This window comes from Mesitornis unicolor, unplaced genomic scaffold, assembly GCF_000695765.1.
Source record: "Mesitornis unicolor isolate BGI_N332 unplaced genomic scaffold, ASM69576v1 scaffold4264, whole genome shotgun sequence".
Taxonomy (NCBI): Eukaryota; Metazoa; Chordata; class Aves; order Mesitornithiformes; family Mesitornithidae; genus Mesitornis; species Mesitornis unicolor.
Window position 1 is genome coordinate 23,548 of NW_010181922.1, and position 20,258 is coordinate 43,805.

Consider the following 20,258-nt stretch of genomic DNA (forward strand, 5'->3'; position numbering starts at 1 on the left):
GGGGGAGAGGAGGGTGGGAGGACGACGCAGGGGGGCCTTGAATGATCTCGTAGTGGGAATATTCCTGGACGTCTGATGACAGGTACCGGGGAGGCCAGTAGGTTGTTTCTGCTGGGTAGACTGAAATAAAGAAGAGTTGTGTTAGCTGTGGGTCAAGGTGCTGTTTCTCCCTCCTGCCCTCGCGCTAATTCCTTTTGTAGATGCTGAGCCTACAGGAGATGTGGCAGCCCAGGGAACAGAGATATGAGGACAGGGCAGTTGCAGTTGCTGTTTTGGGAATTGAGGGGACCTGAGGGCACCCCTGACTGTGCCAGGGCAGTGTTCCCATCAGCACATTCCTTGCTTTAGCACCCAAAATACACACTTCATCACACCATCCAGATGCAAGAAGCTTGCGTGGGGAAGGGATAGGGGCAGAGCAAATGATTCACTGGATCTTTCCCTTTCCCTTTAGCTACCCTGGTGAACTCTTTCCTAGCAGCATCCTTTGGTCAACTCCTGCCTAGGGAGAAAGCAGTAACCTTGCTGTCCAGAGCCATACAAGGTGTTTCACTGAGGTGCTCCCTCTGTCTAGGAGCATCGATGCAAATGTCTCCACTAAAATTCACACTGACTTTTAGGTTCTTGATTTTTATCCCCTTAGATTCATCCTTTTCTTTTATAGGGTCTTTTGACCTTTGAGGATGCATGGGATTCCAGGCTATGCAAGAATGGTTTCCCTGCTGATCACGTAAAAGATTGAGCAGGTTAAAGCTGAAACCTGGGATGTGCTGGTGAGCAGGGAGGGAAAAGCCAATAAAGGACATACAGCAGGGCTCAGGCAGCATTTGCCTGTGCTTTGCTTGGCTTTAATCAACACTGTTGGTCCCTCAGGTTTGCAAACCTTTGATCCACTTCACAGTGGGAAGAGGAATCTGTAAGAGCAAAAAAAACGCTGTGGCTACTGACCCATCTCCTCTCTGGCCCAGGTGCACTTGATGAAGGACTCATTGTCAGAGTTGGAGGGGGGTGCAGCAGGGGGCAGGTTGGGTGCCACGCTGCACACGATGGTGCCCCGGTGCTTTGGGGCATTGGCCGAGTTGAAAGTGATGAACTCGGGGGTGCTGGTGGGTTTGCGCTGCTCTGGTGTGGCCCGGTCCAGGTTGTTGTGCGCTGCGTCGCTGAGGATGTTGAGCTCGATGGGCGGCACAGCTTGGGTCCCCACCCCCACACTCTTGGAGAACTCGCTCTTGGAGAGCAGGTCGGGGTCCTCCCGGGCCACGGGCTTGTGTGCCTTGGCCCGGTGGCGATAGCGCTTGCGGATGAGTACAAAGGCCACGACCAGGATGGCCACCCCCAGCACCCCGGCTACGATCTCTGCGATCTCCTCGGGGCCCACTGCCCACTGCGTGGGCACGATGGCGGGGGTGATGATGGGCTGTGTGCAGTAATCCCCCTGGTAATCCGATGGGCAGATGCAATGGACGGAGCCCTGGTTGCTCACGCAGCGCCCTGCGTTTCGGCATGGGTTGTCTTGGCACTCCTCGGCCAGCTTCTCGCACCTGTGGTGGGGACAGGATGGAGACAGCCACCATTAGCCTGAGGATGCAGCTAAAACTGTGTAATCCTGTTCAGGGCTCTGGCTTACACCAGCCAAGGATGCTCCATCCTGGTCTACTCTCTCTCTCTTGCTAGACTTGTGCTACCTGCCTCTCCAGGCAGAGGACTGTAATCCCTGAGTATAAAGTGGAGCTTTCCAGGAGACTATGTTTTACAGGATCCTCCTATTTTTCAGCCACATGCAACAAATTAAAATGGAGTGCTTCATGCCTTAGAGGAGTACTTAGAGTTTCTAGAGCTAACGCTGCATAGGGAGATGCTCCCACGCTGTTAGATTAGGGAGCCCAGGGTCACTCTGAGATATGTTAACCTTTCAAGGTGATCTGTGTATGCCTGCAGTTTGCAGCAAGCATTTGGGGAACACCTGGCCTGAGAAGTGGTGAATGGGCATCATTGTTGAAGGAGCTTTTTTGGCATTTTATGGAGCATCTGTAGAACTCAGACTGAATTTCTGATTCTCTGTCCTGTTTCATCTCACACAACCTTTAGCAGTACAGGGGACCTATCCTTCCAAAAGTAATGATATCCCCATGCTAGGGACAATATGTGATGCTTTGTTGGCTGTCCTTCCTCTTTTTCTCATTACTGAACAAACCCTGTGAGGTTTGGACTCCTCTTGTTTCTTAGTGTTTTAGGATGTCTGAGCTGGTGTGTGCAATATGCACCCACAGGCTTGGGCTGGATGACTGGTGATTTCAGATGTTGCACTGCCACCTAATGCTCAGCTACATGCTTTTGTTCCAAAAGTTGCACAAATTATTTCTGCCTTTGCATTGATTCAGAGGGCCTGCGTTCATCCTGGCTACCTGACTAAGGTGGAGGGATGAACTGGACATGGTGCTGTTTGAGCCTGTGCTGGGCATGGGCTGGAGGCAGGGCAGGGGGCTCGGAGGGGGTGCATGGCTGCGATGGGTGATGCTGAGCGGCAGAGCAGCCTCTGGGCCTAGGTTAGTTCTCTAGCTGCAGATATTTGGCAAGCGTGCATTGAAATTTCATATATGGGAAACATATCCAAGCTGTAATACTGATGGTGAAAACTTTCAAACACTAGAACAGGCTGCCTGGGAAGGTGGTGGAGTCACCATCCCTGGAGGTGTTCAAGAAGCTTGTGGATGTGGCACTGCAGGACATGGTTTAGTGGGCATGGGGAGGCTAGGTTGATGGTTGGACTTGATGATCTTAGAGGTCTCTTCCAACCTTAATGATTCTGTGTAATGATTCTGTGATATGAACCGTAGAGTTCAGGGCCAAAGCCAAACACTCCAGCACCTTGTGATAACAGGGCTCCTCAGGCTGTTTGACAGGAGGGGAGAATGGCCTCCTGCACCTGCTTTCCAGCATAGCCCACTATTCCAAGCTGAGTTTTGAACTGCATGAATCGTGGCTGTGACCTGGGATAGATTTGCCCTTGAATGAGCACTGCAGAGCTGGTCCTGAGCAGCCCAGGGTGTGTGGTCCCAGCTGTGCAGGGAGGGGGCAGCTTGCAACTGTGTCAGCCAGCCCACTCCAGTCTCAGGGCATCCTCCTGCCACCCAGTGCAGTGCCTGCCCGCACCCTGCTCCCAGGTAGCCCTGGCCTCAAGGAGGATGCCACTACCACAGCGTGTGGGGAGAGACTCTCGCCTTGCAAAGAGAGGCTTTGAACCTGCGTCAAGCACATCTGCAGGCATTCAAAGCATCTGTGAGCAGAGATTTTTATTTTTTCTCCTCCTGCTCAGAGGACACAGGCAATGAGGGGCAATGACCACATGATGGCAGAGCTGTTTATGCCCTGGTCTGCTCAGCTCTGCCTTTGGACACTTCCCTGCTGCAATGCTTAAGTGCATGCAATTTGCACTTAAACCCATAAATGTGCAATGGTCTTTGGCAGAGACCACGTATTCGGCCCACCATGAGAGATCACCCGGCCCAAAGCTTGCCCAGACCTTACCTTTCGCCCAGGTACCAGTCAGGGCAGTGGCAGGAGTAGCCAGTAGCAGACAAGATGCAGGTTCCCCCATGCAGGCAGGGCTTAGACTCGCAGGGACTGTCTCCCAGCTCACAGCGCTCACCAGAAAACAGCCCGGGGCAGATGCAGGTGTAACCTGGAGAGGGTGAGACAGTGCCATGAAGAGACTGTATCATGGAAGTACTGGCAAAAACAGGGAGAAGTGTTTGGCACCGATGGCACCCACAGAGGGCTCAATCCACTGCCTAACCATAGGCACCTGCTGCTGCAGGAGATGCTGTGGGGCACCCAAGCCATCCACTGAAGGCTAGTGTGTACGTTACGGGACTTGGAGTACTTTCTGGAGGCTGGCTGACCACTCTGGGGTAATGCAATGGCACGAGAGAGCTATTTAAGCAACAAGTCAAGTCTGTCCTCTCCTGACACAGACCCTGTCCTGCACGGGATGTATTCAGGGCACAGCCTTATTGCATGGAGAAGCTGGGGGGCAAATTCAGGTTAAAGGAGTGGGAGCCTGACTGGCTGATTCACAGAATTGCTAAATGCAGTCCTCGGTAGCTTATTGTTCTCTGAAGTCTTTGGTCCGGCGCATTCTTGCGGTATGAAGTGCCTGTCTCAACACGCTGGGTTTCTCTTGCCTACAGGAGCTGTCTGGTCACAGCCAGAGAGAAACTCAGGGACTTGGAGGGGGCTGCTGCTGTTTGTGTTTTTGGCTGCTGTTTAGTGTAGCCCTGAGCATGGGAATGTCCCTGGCCGTGCCAAGCTCCTGGTAGTCTCTCAGCTGGTGGTGGTGTGCAGGGTGTTCAGTTTCCACCTTGCAGCGTGCTTGAAAAGTCTGTGCTACTCGACCACGAGCTAAACACCCCTGCTTCAGAGCACAGGCTGAACAAATGCAGACCTGTTTCCACATGTGTGTTAGTGGTTGTAATTACAAGGACGTGCTGACACTTGTGCAGCAGGGGCTGGATGTTGCCCGTAGGCCTACGTGTGCCCAAACACACTGTCCCTGGATGAGGGGGTTCGTGTGTGTTTGCACCTATGGTCCTGAGCACTGCGGGTGATGTGGTGGCTGGTCTGGCTTTGACCCTTTCCACACAGACGCGTTCTCACGCGGCCACATGGCTTCCCCAGGCTGCTTGCACAGATGTGTCTCTGCCTGTGCATGCAATCCCACTCCTGACATCCCCGGGCAGAGTTTTGCATAAACTCACTCTGCGTGCCCATGGTCTCCAGGACTGAGCCCACAATGCTCAAGGAAGCCAAGCAGGCAGGAGAGCCTCACAAACATTCCTTGAGTAACCCCTTCCCTGCAGTTGTGTTCTCCGTGTTTCTGCCTGGAGCCATGCTCACAGACTCTCTGCCCTGGGCAGCTGAGTCATTTGCAGGAGAAGCTGATCACCCCGGAAGGCAACTAAGTGAAGGGCACTAGATGATAATTAGATTATTAGTGAGAGAGTGATTTTCTTTCTCCCTCCTCCCATTGTGTGCTCTCTGCAAAGCAAGCAGACGATGCCTTGACTTAGAGCTGAGACAAGTTTCCACCTCGTGGGCTTTGAGCCGCTTCCAGCCCAGGCAGAGGAATTTCCTGCGTGGAGGGTCTCAAGGGTAAGCCTGGCTGGCACTTCCGCCTCAGCCTAACTGTTTGGTTTAGCTGCACCTCGTGTCAAACAAGTTCACCTGAATCAAGCAGCTGCTGAGTCGACAGGGCTGGGAATCTTGTTCCCAGAGGCTGAGGGCAGGGCAGGAGGAGGTGTGCACCCTCCTCTGTCCTCGCTTGCTCGCCGGGCAGGGCGCGGGCTTTGGCAGTGGCCCCAAAGAGCACAAAACTGTGGGAGGAGCTGCTGCCCCACACAGCAGCCCAGAAAGCACCTCTCTGCCCCAAGGAATAGCCAAAGATGATATCTGTCCCCATAAACGGGACATTATGAGGAGCAGCCCCCCTGTGCTGGAAGCTGGGACATGGGACATGGAAGCAGTGACACAAGGGTGGACATTGCTGGGGGTGGTTCCTCCCCCTGAGGCTGCTGCAAACTATCCCTGTTCCTATGATAGAGCTCACTGCGGGGAGACCCTCTGACAGGAGGGACTGGGCAGTGATGGGACTGTCTTGGGCAAAGCCTGGTACCAAACCTCTGTTGAGCACATGCACCCATGTTAGCCTGAGTCTCTTGGATTTGAGCTTACGGTTTTCCCATATCCCTTCCCATAGCCCCAGGGAGTCACTGACTGCAGTGGGAATAGACCAAGATCTTGGCTTGTTTCTGCCCAGATATCATCGCTGCATGATCCCATCTTGCCCGACTCCAGCATCACTAATGGCTCCTTAAACAAAGATGATGCAGAGGGATGGGTGGAATTTCTATTTGCATTTGAGTTTTTGGCAATGTTGTGCTCTCCTAGGTCATGCACACTCCTTAGAGACACCCTCCTGCCCTCTGGGCCATGGTCTGCTGAGGAAAGCTGGGTGATGATCTCACACCCCCCCAGCTGCTGCTGCACTGAGTCAGCAATCACTTGAGGTCCCCCAGGACAGGGGACCTCTGATTCTCCTCTGGAGGAGCCCCTTGCATAGGGATGATTGAAGAGGTTGCATCTTTCCCTGCCCTCCCTGCTTATTGCTCTGCATTGGGTATTCACGTACCTCCTCCATGAGTTTCGGAGCACATCCCATTGTTGAGGCATGGGTTGCTGCTGCAGGCACCGATGGGGGAGCAGCACTGCTTTATTCCCACCTCCTCCATGACTTCCTTTGATTGGCCTTTCCCAGGCAGGAGAACCACTTCTTTGCCATTGATTGCAACCACGTCCAGGCAGCCCCTGAACCCTCGTGTGACTCTCTGGGACTGGAGTGGCTGGCGGAGGCCCCCAAAAAGCAAGTCTCGTCTGCCCGGGGAGATGCTGCAGGTCACTGGCAGCTGGAGGGAGGCATTTCCCAGTCCGTCAATGAGCAGGCGGACAGACGTGTTCTTCACCTCCAGGAAGACTGAGTGCCACTCGCCATTGCTCACAAAACGTGAGGAGGAGAGGTTCCCGGTGTAGTTCCCCCGGCAGCTGTACCCAAGTTGAGGCACACCATTAACCATCTGCAAAACACATCCCAGAAGTCACAGTTAGCTGTGATACAGGTGGCTGCTGTTCATGGAGGCTCCCAACACTTCTGCTTCTGCTTCTTCCCCTCTCTCCCTGCCTAAGCATTGAGAGACAAGATGAATCCCAACTTTCAGACTCCAAGAATTACCAGCTAGGCTGATGGATCAATTAAAGCCTGTTTAAGTGACAACAACGTCCTTTATTTTGCAAAACACTGTCATCTCTCACATAGCTTCACCCATGGTCCTTCTCTGCAACCTCTGACCTGAATGCAGGGAGGGAAGCTCGTCTTCCCACTTAACAGGGTGCAGAGCCATGTGATGGTGCTCCTGCATCTGCTCGCCCCTTCTCCCCACTTCCCAAGTCTGATCAGAGCCCTGGTACTCAGACTACCTATAACTCCATCACCAGTCACAGGTGGACTCTTGTTCTGGGCCTTTATTCTGTTCTCACTGTCTTGTCAGTGGTGGGGAGGGTGCTGGAGCAGTTCCCCCTTTGAGATGGGTGAGGGTGCTGAAAGCACCTCGGTGAAGAGGATCTTTCTCTGGAGGAGGCAAGGAGGGAGGCAGAGAAAGGAACCACTGTTGTACCCAGCTCCTAATCAGTGTGCTGGAAAGCCAGGTCAAAGCTGCTGATAGGTGTTGCAATCCAATCCTTAATCTCCAGCAGATGGGAGGGAGACAAGATACTGAGCCTCTAAAAGTGAACCACGCCAGTGTCTTCTGCATTAAACTAGGATATCAGAAATTCCTATTTGTGGCCCAAGATTCATCTTTAAAACTCATATGGAGGAAGGAGATAGGAAAGGCTAGCTATGGTGTCAGGCATAAGTCTTTTTCTCCCCAGTGCTTTGTTGATAAAACCTCTCTCACAGAAGCCAAGAGCCTGTGGAGAAGAAGAAAAGAGATGGTTCGAAATATTAATGGAAAACCTGCAGACCTTGCTATGTAACATTGAGCAATTCATCCCAGGCAAAAGAGAGCTCTGTGGGGACTATGAGAAACAGCGAGGAGTGGTGATGCTGGGAAAAGGCCAGAAGAGGAGTGATGATGGGCTACACTCAACATAAGATACGATGGAGCTGCTCTGGAGGGGTGAAAAGCAGAGCAGGACAGCAGTTAACTCTTAGAGAAGTCCATGGTATAAACATATCCCAGTGGGAGGAGGGAGCAACTGCTGAAGGAAAGAAGAACTGGGTGAAGCTGGCACAGGCCATGGCAAGGTCTCAGGGCAAAATGCATGTAAATCTCTTGGCACAATTGGCAAGTGCACCAGAGAACTTTGTCACTGCACTTTATCTGGAGAAACATGACTTCAATTCAGATGGGTCTGTAGATTGGACTTATCAATTTCTGGGGCTGGGAGACAGCTGAGAACTCGATTCCCTGGAGCAAGATCCAACAGACTGCCAAGTCTTTCCCAACTTGCCTGGTTTGCCATCCTCTTGTTGCACCCCATTTCTGAACATCAGGAGAGCTTAGTGTTTGGAAGAGTAATGATATGCGTGCCCTTGGGAGAACCCATCCTCTTCACCAAATCTGCAAACCATCGGTTATGATTCTTTCAAAGCTTTGGCTCATACCTAGAGTACTGCTGTCTACAAAGCTTAAAAGCTAGAGGCATTCCTTCAGTTTTTTCAGACCAGATGGTCTCCCTTTGAACTATTTGTTGACTCTCCTTCCCAGAGATGGAGCAGAAAGCTAGAGACACTTCTTAAGATGCTAAGTTTTTCTCATCAGCCCTTTAAAATGCAGCTTAAAGTCACTCTTGGAGATGGATACAGGATATATGGATGATGTTTCTCTGCTCTTGCTCTTAAGGAGCAATGGCTGTGGCAGCAGGAGCTTGCAATATGTACCTTGGGCAGGTCCTGGGGCGTTGGCTGCTGTGTAGCTCTCTGTGTGGGTCTTTTATAACCCCAGAAAGAAAAGTATTTCCAAATAGGAAGACAGAATTGTGAAAACATGCAAAGGGATGAGAGAATTCAAGGTTACGCTGTGTAGATCTCAATGTGATTAGTCTCAGGGACAAATCTCTGTAAGATGATAAGTGTGTCCTATGATCTTGGTTTCCAATTAGTCTGAATTTAATTGATGAGGGTTATACAAAACCCCTGTTCTTTAGTAATCTCCTGCTTTTCTTCTGTTGCCAAAGTGGAAGAGGGAGGTGATCTGTGAATGCTGGGTAGATTCAGTGTGCAGACCGAGGGAGGAGAGTGATCAGACTGAAATGTTCCTGGCTCTGCAGGTGTCTTAAACAGTGAAACCACCTGAAGAAAGTGGTTGAAAAGAGTGGGGGGTTCAGAAATAGCATTTAATACTCCTGTTCTATCCATTACTGTAAAGGACCTTTAATTTGAGGTCCATTTGATTAGATGTATGATCTGACTGGTGTACACTCTGCAGGTAAAGGCTGCTGTTATCTTTCCCAATCTCAGAGCTCACCTGTGCCCTCCCCATCTCTGTATCCTGTATCTGTATCGACCATGATGTAGTCTGGCAAATAATTTGCGTGCTCAGTGGAAGTCTGACCCACTCCTGAACTCTAGGGACAAATTTGCCTTTTGCTACAGTGGAAACAGACTGGTCTAGGGAAAACTCCACCTGGTAAATTCTTTGCCCTGAGAAGTGTGATTTAAGAGATGAATGGAGAAGCAAGCCGTAAGGAAAAAATGATGTAGATCTATGATATGGATGTATGCTGCCTTCACACCAGACTAGAACGTGCATTCACAGATGTAAAAGACACTCTAGTTGTGCTTCCAGCAATTGCCAAACTGTGCTTGGGTCTCACTTGATCTTTCCAAGTTTTCTGTTCTAGCTAGATGAATTACTACGGGTAATTATTGTATCTTCTTTGTGTGATTCCCTTCCCTGGCACTGTAAGTGTTTTATGTGCTGGAAGGAAATCCCCAGTCACTGCAAATCCTACCTCCAAAGTGACGTGGTCAGTCCCGTTAGCGTGGAACACGACAGCGTGCAGCTGGTGGGTCTTCAGGCGAAAGTGCATGTGCCAGGAGCCGACCTGTGAGTGCTGGTACCAAATGTAGCTGTGGCCCCCAAACCTCACAGCCGTTCCTGGAAGGAGAATGCGTGAAAGGTACCATCTTTGTCACATTTTGAGACGATGAACTATATCCAGCCTTGCCTCTTTTCCCAGCCTGACACCATAACTGTCCAGGCACAGTCCCATGCAAGACAACCCATGTACCTCTGTGCTGCATCTCCCACAGTCCCCACTTGGAGGTCCCAGTATTTCTTCTGCACATTCAAATGTAAAATAATTTCACAACAGCAGCCTGGCTATTTCTGTCATATAGCACCTTCAGGTGCCCTCAGCATGGTCTATAACATCCTTGAATTTCCTCGTCCTTAATAAGTCTTTATAATATTTTATGCTATGCCCCTGCCATTCCTGCCCAAGTAATACTAACCTCTGTCACTGCTCCCTCCATTTATTTCTCAAAGTGTTCTAAAGTGAGTATAAGAAATATGCTTTATTTGGCTTTCCTCAGATTTGTCAGTCAGTCTGTGCTTTGCTGAGTCAAGGATCAACACAGGAGCTCAGAGATCGAAATTCGGATCACTGAACTTCATTATCTGCTAGGTATGAGTGACTTTTTCCCAATGAGATAGATAGATGTTGCTGCTACTAAATGCTACAGGGGATTAATTAAAAACAAAACAAGAAACAAAAAATACCCAAACCAAAAATATGTGAAACTTTCTAGCTAAGAGTCTAGATTTGGTTTTGAAATTGCAGGCAGAGTTGTTGGTCATTGGGCAACCTAACTCTGGAAAGTCTAAGTCCTTTACAGTATAGTGAAGGAAAACACCATATACCCAGGTTTATAGGGTGGGACACTCCAGAAAGGATTGCTCACCATTGCAAGAACAAATTTGCTCCAAGCTGTGCCGCGGGGTGAGGACACTGAGTCTGGCAGTGCTGTAAGTCGACATCATGCCTGGATCCAGCTGAATGGTTTCCTTGCAGACACGGTGGGCACAATCTGGCCCATGACATGGCACATGAATTGCTTTCTTCATCCGGAGACCGACGAGCTGATCCATTTCCCCAGCTGATACAGTGATCTTATTTGCAAGGATCCGAGGCTCATATAAGGAGCCGTGTGGTTCTCCAACAGCCAAGAGCAGGTCCACTCCATCAGAGGTAGCTGCAGGCTGTAGGCTGGCCATGTGGATGTTTTGGCGCCGGGTGACAAGGATGTTACCCAGAAACCTCTGCAAGTTGCGCCAGTGGTCCCCCACAAACTCCTCAGGAGAGAGGTGGCGGAAGTGCAGCACCACCGCCTTGTCCAAGGCCTCCTGCTTGAAGCACCAAACATGGATGTTGACGCTGGTGGTGGCAGTGAACGTCCCATCGCTGACTGTCACATTCAGAAGATAGTGGCCGTGGGGAAGCTTGTCCCCAGCAATGATCTTCCCATCTGCAGCCCCAACAGAGAAGAGCCCCTCCTGGGGTGTTTCTGCCACCAACGTGTACACCAGCGTGTCATGGGGGTCTCGGTCTGTGGCATGAATCTTGCCCAGAACGCCACCTCTGAAGGCTTCCTCATTGGTGGTGATGAATATTTCCAGGGGAAGGGCTGAGGGGGCATACTGGCTCTGCTCAGTCACTTGGATATTTATAAACGCTGATGAGGACAGGGGAGGGATACCACTGTCGGAGACCTGTCAATGTAAACAGAAGGATCCATTATAGCCATGTGCTGACTTGCTGCCACCTCACCTGACTGGATGGGCTGATAAGGTCTTGTGAAGGGAGACAGCCTTCCAGGTAGCAATGGGTGGAAGCCGTCAGACAGTGGGCTGGGAGTGAAGAAGGAATGGGAAAAAATTGCAGTAGTTTTGGACCTCTGCCTGGAGATGGCCCCAGGGAAATGGCAGTATGCCTTTCAGTATGGAGACTGATTAAGACCTTCTATTAGCAGTGGGGCTGAGCTCATTTCCATGTGCCATCAGCAGCAGCTGAGGCACACCGGAGTGGCTCTGGTTTCCTGAGGATTAATCATCTTTAGAGACGTTGCCAATCTTTGGGGTTCCATGTGTAACTGAGTGTACAAAGACTTAAAGCAGTTATGCATGTCAACACATTTGCTCACTTTCCGGGCTATTTAAGCCCGTGTCCCACCTCTGACAATGTCTGTCTAGCATGATTCAAGGAACCTCAAAATAGAAAAATGTGAATAATTATAGCATAAGTTTCTCCCTAATCTTAGGCAGTTAGTGGTTGAGATTTATAATATAATAGTACCTAGCTTTCAGAACAACTACCATTACTGAAGAAGTATGTACTTTACCTGTTACTATCCTTTTGTTTGCAATGGACTGTCCTTACTGATAATATTGAAAATCAATTCATTCACACTGCAGCAATAGAAATCTTTGAAGAGGAACTTGAACTACTTCTTAAATGACAAGGCTACTTTGAGAAAGTTTGTAGGACAAGATCCAGGTCTCGCCTTAAACTAGAAGTCACTAGAGTGATGCTGGGAAAAGCATCTGTCTAAGGAAACTTCTGGCAGAGTATTTCTCATGATCATATTATCTGGTTTTATCAATGCAGAAGCTGGGCCCCAGCTTCCTGTGGGCAGACTGTGTGGAGAAACGAGCTGCCTAGCTGGCTCCAAGCTGCACAGCTTGTGACTGGATTGGATTTCTCCAAAGCCAGAGATGTTTGCATCCAGCTGTGCAGTCTTTATCTCAATTTGTTGCTAGTAAATCTGGCTGGGGAATTCAGATAACAAGGCAGTAAGGCAGGCTCTACCTGGACTTGTAATAGGTACTGTTCTTTCACTCTTCTGTTCAGGATGGATGATGTCACCAGCAGACCGTTTTGGGTGACATCGAAAGCCTTCCCATCGTTGCCCTGGGTGATCTGGAATGAATACGGAGGTCCATTTTCTGGGGAGTCTCTGTCACTCATAATCAGCTCCAGGACACTTGTACCCACGGGAGCATTCTCCTGAAATGGGGAAAGATGTTAGTGGAGGAAGGCAAGCAAAGAGAATAGGCCCAAGGGAACCCATGGTGGCCCTAGAGCTGCTGGATGAGGAACAGAGAGACAAATCCCACACTCCATGGGTGCGCCTCTGGTACTCACAGACTGAGACTTTTGCCAGCAATGGCGGAGACCCAGTGGTGGCAAGGGACTCTCTTTCATGGCATTACATATGTGGCAGCTAAATATGGCCAGTTGAGCTGATGCCTTTCATTTTCCCTTGAGTCATGTCAGCACAAAATCAGATGAAAGCATGTTTTGTGTGTGTGTCTCTCTGAGTACCTACAGGTGTTTTGAGTCCAAGCGACAGCTAGACTGCATCCAGTAGCCATGAAAGTGCATGACCATGTGCTTGGGTTTGCTCTTTGCGTTGTGGTGTAGACATGGATGATTGCAACTGAGAAAAGAGCTGCAAGTCAGGCTTGGAAAGTGTGAAAAGCTCTGTACTCTCTGTCCTGAAAGGACAGGAAGTGTCTGAAGTTATTGGTAAGAGAAAATGCTGTCTGTTGGCCGAATACCTGCCCCTAGAGATGCTACCAGTTCTTTGTGGCAATGACCACAAAGCAACAGCATGCTTCATCACGGTCCCACCCGTCTTGCTCCAACAACAGCCCATGCATGGGTACCTTAGTACCCTGAGATGGACCGGGAGAACAAACTGCCTCCGTGCTTACCTGCACCACCACGCTGTAGTTGAGCTGGAAGAACCGAGGAGGGTTGTCATTGACATCAGACACATGGACACGCACAGTGGCATCACTGAACTGAGCAGGGTGGCCATTGTCCGTGGCTCGAACTGTCAGGGAATAGCTGGGGATCTGGAGGATTTGTAGTGCACAATTACTTAGAGAAGTGGAGGAATGGTGGCTTTTTCACATTGATGTTTCACTCTGCTGCAGCTTGTTAAAATGCATTACACCATAGCAATAGCTTTGCCCTTGGCTAAGGCTCTCCATCCATAAATCTCAAAGCACATTGCTAAAGAAAATCAGCCTCACAATAGTTGCAGAGAAGGGAAACAACTTGCGAAAGATGGACGAGACCAAGCTGGCCAAACATCTGTCAAGAGTGGTTTGAGCGTTATGAATGAGAGATTGTGCAGATGACCTTTCCTTCTCCAACTTGTACCTGTTTTCTATAATGCTCTGATGCAAAGAATCGGAAACCAGCCATGTTGGTTCCAAGTTTGGGACTGACTCTAACCCAGCCAGCTTGAAGCACCAGTGGAGCAGACCACAGCCCAGAGTTGTGATCACTGAAGGCTACATTGCCTTCTCTAAAGTCCACCTTTCCTACAGCAGTATCTCTGAGTCTAGAAAATGGATGAATGAAAGACTTGCCTTCTGCTTACAGTATCATAAGCAGATAATTCAGAAAACAGGAGGTAGCTGAATGTACTGCACTCCCTCAGTCTTTTGGGGCATATCTGTTTTAGTCTTCCTGTTCCCATTTTCTTGAACTCACCTCCTCCCTGTCCAGATGCTTGGCGATGCTGATCTGCCCACTTCTGGGTTGTATGGTGAAGTGTCCCAGTGGGTTCCCTCCCACGATTGAATACGTGATCTGATTGTTCATTGCTCCATCCAGGTCATCAGCTGACACCTGTTGGGAGGAAAAAAAAAAAGCTAGTACCCCTGGCCCAAAAAGGTGTTGCCATGGAGGAATGGGGGCAGGACATCATTGTCATTTAAGGGTGTTGGTTTGAGCTTGCTTCAGATAAAGAGCGGGAAGGAAGGTGGTTACATAAATGTCATTCCTTAGATTTGGTTTGGTTTTTGGTTTTGTTTGTTTGTTTGTTTTGGTTTTGGGTTTGTTTGGGGTTTTTTTGTTTTTTTTTGTTTTTTGTCAAGAAAACACATAGCTACACCAATGGCTTTCTCCTTGTCATTTCCTGACTCTACTGCCCCTGTGATGGTTACAGGCTGGGAAGGGAATTCCGTATGGGAATACCTTGGGCTCCATTATTCTGCCCAGGGACCACTCTGCTTTTCCCAGGCCTCGAGAGTATTGCAAGCATTTTAACTCTTTTGGGAGGTCCTTAAAGCTCCTAAGTGCCTCTTCAAGATTTCACTTAAAGGTGTCTTCTAAGGCAAAGTGTTCTCCCTGTCTATGGACTATCAGGAATTCCAGCAATCATCCTTTTTAAAAGTCACGCTTATATCTTAGGTGTTGAATGTCACAAACCCACTGAGGTGGCCGTGTCCAAGGAATAGTAAAGTGCAAATGAATCAATAATGTGTAATACAAGTAAGAGAACAGGTAAAGACAGCTGGCCTGGTTCATAATCATACCGTGAGGATGATTTCTCCAACTGCAGCATCCTCCCGGATATCGGTGAAGTAAGGGTCTTGGATGAACTTCGGTGCATGGTCATTGATGTCGGTTATGTTGATCACCACCATGGTCACATCGCTGAGAGAAGCTGAGCCCTTCCTCGTGCCCTCGATGGATAAGTAATACTCGTGACTTGCTTCAAAGTCCAAGCTCCCATTTATGTATAAGGCACCTGCATTGGCAGATGGATTGAAAAGAACAGCAAATACTTTGAATGAATGGTATGTGGCATTTCTTGGAATACTGGATACATACCGAGACGACTGCCAAACTGCTAGCTGAAAAGCTGCTGTTGACCTAACTTTGACCTTCTCTGGTGAAATCAGGATACTGAAGGTCATGGCATCACATTAAACAAACTATAATTGAACTGATTCTGCCATAACCTGCCTCATTCTGCTGTCAAGTGTTTGAAGAGGTGAAATAAACTTTCATTTTGGGAGGTCTCCAGTAATCTTGACAGAAGGAGATCTGGGACAAAATAGGATGAGAGTCCAACAATGCTACTGAAAGCTGTGACCAAGGTAGCAGCAGAGCATCACTGAACTTTGTCAAAGGGAGCATGAAAAGGTGTGAGAAGTAGATGCAGAGTTGTACAGGAGGAAAAGGGTGTAAGGCAAAATGCTGTGATTTTTAAGTGACGCTTGGGATGCAGCACAGAAAGAAGGAGGCGGCTGTTAATCTAAAAGAACAAGTGAGGAACATAGACTGAAGACATAAAGCAAAAGCAAAAAAAGAGGGGGGAGGGGGGACAGAATGTGCCTGTGTACTTATGCTTTCCTGGGTTCATCACTGAAACTGTCACAGAATTATTCCCTGGAAATCACGTTGTTCTGTGTCTTTTGAGATGTACAAACTGATAAAAATATTGGTGTGGAAATATTAGCAAGAGCCTTGAGGACAGAGAAGCTGAGGAAGGCCCCATGGATGAGGATGTTACAGCCAGGGGCAGAAAGCCATTGGTGAAGCAGCCAAGGGCTTGTTTTGGGGACTTAACACTGGTCTTCTGGTAACAGTTCTTATCAAATCACTGTGCAAACAGAGCAGTGCTTCACTTGGCCAGTAAATCTGGCTCTACACCTGCTCAGAGTTAACAGACTGCTATTCACATTCATTGAGTGCTACCTTATAAAGCTGCCTATTACCCCGGGCTGCAGGTTCCTTATGGGATCAGGGTGGAGAGATTTTTTTAAATGAAACCACCTTCTCCTGCATTTTGAAGTGAAGAAGTTTCCCCATCCTGTTCTCCATGTATTGCTCATTCCCATGGACCTGCCTCAGGTCCCAGACATACAACAGGAATCTGTCCATTAATTTCAGCAAGATTTGAATCACTCTTTAAGTGACTTGGCTGGCAAAATTTAGGGTAGAAGATAAGACTGTATTCCCTACCCTTGTGCTGGCTAAAGACAGAGAGGAGCAGAAGTGCAAGCCAAATGAAGAACCAGAGAAGACTGATACAAGGATAGTCTTTGATTTTGAGTCAAACTGGACCTGCTTGGACATAAGATTGTCCTACCTGTGTTTGAGTTGAGTTGAAATTTCCCATGGTCGTTGCCATTCACAATTTCGTATTTGATCTCTGTGTTTTCTGCATTGTCCCTTGTCAAGGCTGACAAGTTGAGGACCTCTGTACCTACAGCCACATCTTCTTTTACCATGGCCACATATTCAGGGGCCAGGAAAACAGGCAGATATTCATTTAAATCCACAACGGAGACAGTGACAGTGCCAAGAGCAGAGAGGGGCTCTGGGGTGCCCCGATCAGTAGCACAGACTGTCAGCTCAAATGCTGAATGCTGCGAATCCTTCAGAGGCTTTTCCAGACGGATGACCCCTGTGGTTTCCTCAATTGAAAAGTGTCCATTGGCAGAATCAGACAGAGAATAGACCACCTCAGCATTGAGACCTGGAAAGATAAGGCTGCAGTAATTCATGGGTAGGAATGTTGCTAGTTTTTTGTTTTGTTTTGTTTTCATCCATTAGGACTATGTACACTTAATAACCTTAAATTTCTAGGGAAAATGGTGGCTGTATGAAAATCAAATGTGCCCACGTCCACCTGTAAGTTCAGACATCTAGCCACCCTCACCATCATCCATCAGCATCAACTGTCTGTATTTACTGTTGCTTCTCATTTTTAATTCTCTTGTTTTAAAACATAATTTCCCTTCATATCTACTTTCAAAGCAGATAAATATGATCTTGGTTCTCTATCATTGTGAATTCAGTCTTTGCTGGAGAGGTTTCTTGAAAGCTCCTTTCTTAGGGGCTTCCTTATTATGTTTATTCTTGATCTCCATATTTGGTAAAGTTTCTGTCCAGTTTGGATCCCAGACCAACTGTGTATCAAGTTTGCACTTTGCATCACAGTTACAGTTACTGAGTATGTTCTCAAAGTCTGTCTTTGCATATTTCTACAGATATTGCACCTCCTACGAGGTCACAAAAAATGCTGATGCCAGCCTGCTAGTCAAGAACATGCCAGTGATGAGACCTAGGCACATCTTCGCCAAGATTCAATCATCTATGCCCATCGCTGTAGCCCTTCCCCAGGTTTCAAAGATTTCTATTCAGGATGAAAGATGAACTCTACTAAAAAGTAAATCCTATTCTGACTCACCTTCATCAAGGTCCCTGGCAGCAACTACGGCGATGGGTGTCTTTGTTGTGGTGTTGTCAAACACGGCCACAGCACAGTGACTGGGGAAGAATCTTGGTGCGTTGTCGTTCGTGTCCTCTACAATCAACGTTATATCTGCTTGGCAGGAACGGCCTCCACCATCAGTTGCTTTGGCAACAAGATGGTAAGTAGGTTTCTGCTCACGATCAAGAGGTGCAGACGTGGTCAGTTCCCCTGTTGGAAAGAACAGGAGATGGTCTTGTCTCCTGCAACTGCAGCTGCAACCCAGGAGAGCTCAGAGCAGTTCAAGCACACTGCCTTCCTGGATGAACCGTGGGAGACAACAGACGGGGTTTGAACAGGGTTTGTGTAATCCAGCTAATAGCGGTGATGTGTCCACACCACATTGCTCAGGGCTATTCTCAGATCACTGCCAGCCAGTGCCCTGGCAAGGCTTGGCATGGGGAGTCTTGCAAGTTGGGCTCAATTTCATACAATGGATGTCGTCATGGGATAAAAGTGCTCATAAATAAATTGTACTTCAAAACACCTTTATAAACTCCACTGCATTAAGCTTTCTGCAGTGTAATGAACCCCAAATGATCTCTAGAATGATCATCATATCTGTTTGGAAAAGAGGAAACCTCTGGGCAAATAGACCCAATAAGATGTTTTTAGAGTTTAGAACTTAAGTCTTTGGCTCAGGCCAGCACTGTAATACTTGCTGATCTCTCTTCCTTGAGACCTGGCCATTAGCAATAGCGTCTGCCCTTCAACAGCCTTTAACAGTGCTAGTGCCAACAATTGTAAAGAAAGCTAGCAGGAAGATGCAGAGCTCACTCTCCTCTATACTGTATTACAATAAACCTGCCTGTTTGCCATCTCCTTCTTGCTTGAGAGAGCTGGAATGAACAGTCCAGCTCCCGTTTGCTCAAGTGTTGAGCCATGCTGGGAGCTGGCACTTCTTGGGAGTGGGTGCAGAAGAAGATAACAGCATCACGTTGCCCAGCTCTCACCTGTGTGTGCGCCCAGACGGAACTCCTCTGCACCAGGGCCATGAAGGCTGTATGTTATCTGGGCATTGCTGCCGATGTCGGGGTCGGTTGCTGATATTTTCAAAATGAAATGACCCGGCAGAGCATCTTCAGAGACTCTCCCAGTGTAGAATATCTGGCAAGGACAGAAGGTGTCATTGGCATCTGAGCCATCTCCAAAATACCTTCAACTCCTATGGGGAGGGACGGACTAGCAGAAGCTTCGTGAAGAAGGATGAACCATGTGGTTTACAGGGGAACACAATGTGCCTCCCATTGTTGGCTGCTGGGGCGTGGACTGGGAGCAGTGAGCTCATTTCACTCAAGCCTTTGAATCTCCTTTGGGAAGCAACCGCTTCTGCTCTTTCTCACCATGGGCAACATCCATACCAGTGATTGGCTTTCTACAGTAATAGACCTCCTGATGGGAATCTCTCAGCTTAGCAGGATATAAAACTCAGTAATTTACATGCCCCTACCCAGGAGGCTTCCTGGCATTGTTTATCTCAAAAAATTACCCTTCATAGTGCTTAGGCACTCACTTACTGCTGGCAAACATGCTTGGAGGCTAGATTTAATGTTCTTGCTTGACATGTAGCTTAATTAAAATTGCTAAGCATAATCAAAGCAACAGGATCATCTGAGAATTATGACAAGCCAAACCCTCTTAACATTCTCTTGCTGTTCTTTCTTCCTTGCTATTATGTTCTTTCCTTCCCAGCTGCTCCCTTCATGCCCCCGATGTCTCAGGACATGCTTCTTACCTGGCCACACTCAGGGCTGTTGTCATTGATATCCAGAACAAAAATCTCCACTTCAGTGGTAGCTTGAAATTTCCCATCAGAGGCCATAACCTTGAGGAGATATTTTTCTGTATCTTCTCTGTCCAGAGGCTTCTTGGAAGAAATAGTCCATTCTCCCGCAATTTGGTTAACTGTGAACTGTCCCAGGACATCTCCTTCTAGAGGGGGCAGGAAGCAAGGAAAGAAAGGCATTTACCGAGCGCTGAAATTGAGAAGTGATAGGAGAAGGGTATATAGATATGTCCACTGCTGGTTCCTTAGGAGAGCTGAAGGACTTGCAGTGGTGATGCAGAGAGGGCACTGGTGTCTTATCAAGCAGGTGAGGAGCATTTGGTCTACCTCACTGCACAGCTGAGAAGTACCCTGCCTGTTTTTCACTGTCTGCATATTACACTGGATGGAGGAAATGACTCTTGATTGCAAAAAAAATCTCTGTAACGTTCTGCAGATATGCATATTCGTTGCCTCAAAACCACATTGTCTCACCTGCCGAAAGCACATCAGTCTTTCTTGGTGCATGTTTCTAAAGAGGTCTGAGAGTTGCAAATACCCTGCAGACATTGGTTGGCTCTTACAGTTACAGTACTACGTATAGCTGTATTTCCTTTTAACCTGTAGATGTGTTTTACATATCTAACTGCACTTTCCGGGGCTACTTTTTGATTCTTTAAGAACCAAATGATGAGAGACAGGTAAATCCAGACTAGGCAGACTCTCCAGTCCACCAGAGTCACGCTGCTTATGGGGAGGATGCTGTCCCTGGAGAATCCCTCTTTTCTGGCAAGGAGCTGGTGTCCTCTGCTGAAC

The 20,258-nt window shown here is 48.4% G+C and overlaps 1 protein-coding gene across 1 annotated transcript in view; it reads right to left on the reverse strand.

Moving 5' to 3' along the window:
* The window catches only part of FAT2 (FAT atypical cadherin 2), a 58,172-nt gene that overhangs the window by 466 nt on the left and 37,448 nt on the right, over nucleotides 1-20,258 (reverse strand). Inside the window, exons 11-24 of the mRNA XM_010183577.1 lie at nucleotides 19,413-19,609; nucleotides 18,631-18,784; nucleotides 17,615-17,848; nucleotides 16,511-16,900; nucleotides 14,949-15,163; nucleotides 14,122-14,259; nucleotides 13,332-13,475; nucleotides 12,424-12,621; nucleotides 10,520-11,327; nucleotides 9,568-9,713; nucleotides 6,188-6,629; nucleotides 3,529-3,682; nucleotides 949-1,541; nucleotides 37-120 (exon numbers count right to left, since the gene is read on the reverse strand). Coding sequence (XP_010181879.1) covers nucleotides 37-120; nucleotides 949-1,541; nucleotides 3,529-3,682; nucleotides 6,188-6,629; nucleotides 9,568-9,713; nucleotides 10,520-11,327; nucleotides 12,424-12,621; nucleotides 13,332-13,475; nucleotides 14,122-14,259; nucleotides 14,949-15,163; nucleotides 16,511-16,900; nucleotides 17,615-17,848; nucleotides 18,631-18,784; nucleotides 19,413-19,609 — 3,897 coding nt within the window. The remainder of the gene's footprint in view (nucleotides 1-36; nucleotides 121-948; nucleotides 1,542-3,528; nucleotides 3,683-6,187; nucleotides 6,630-9,567; nucleotides 9,714-10,519; nucleotides 11,328-12,423; nucleotides 12,622-13,331; nucleotides 13,476-14,121; nucleotides 14,260-14,948; nucleotides 15,164-16,510; nucleotides 16,901-17,614; nucleotides 17,849-18,630; nucleotides 18,785-19,412; nucleotides 19,610-20,258) is intronic.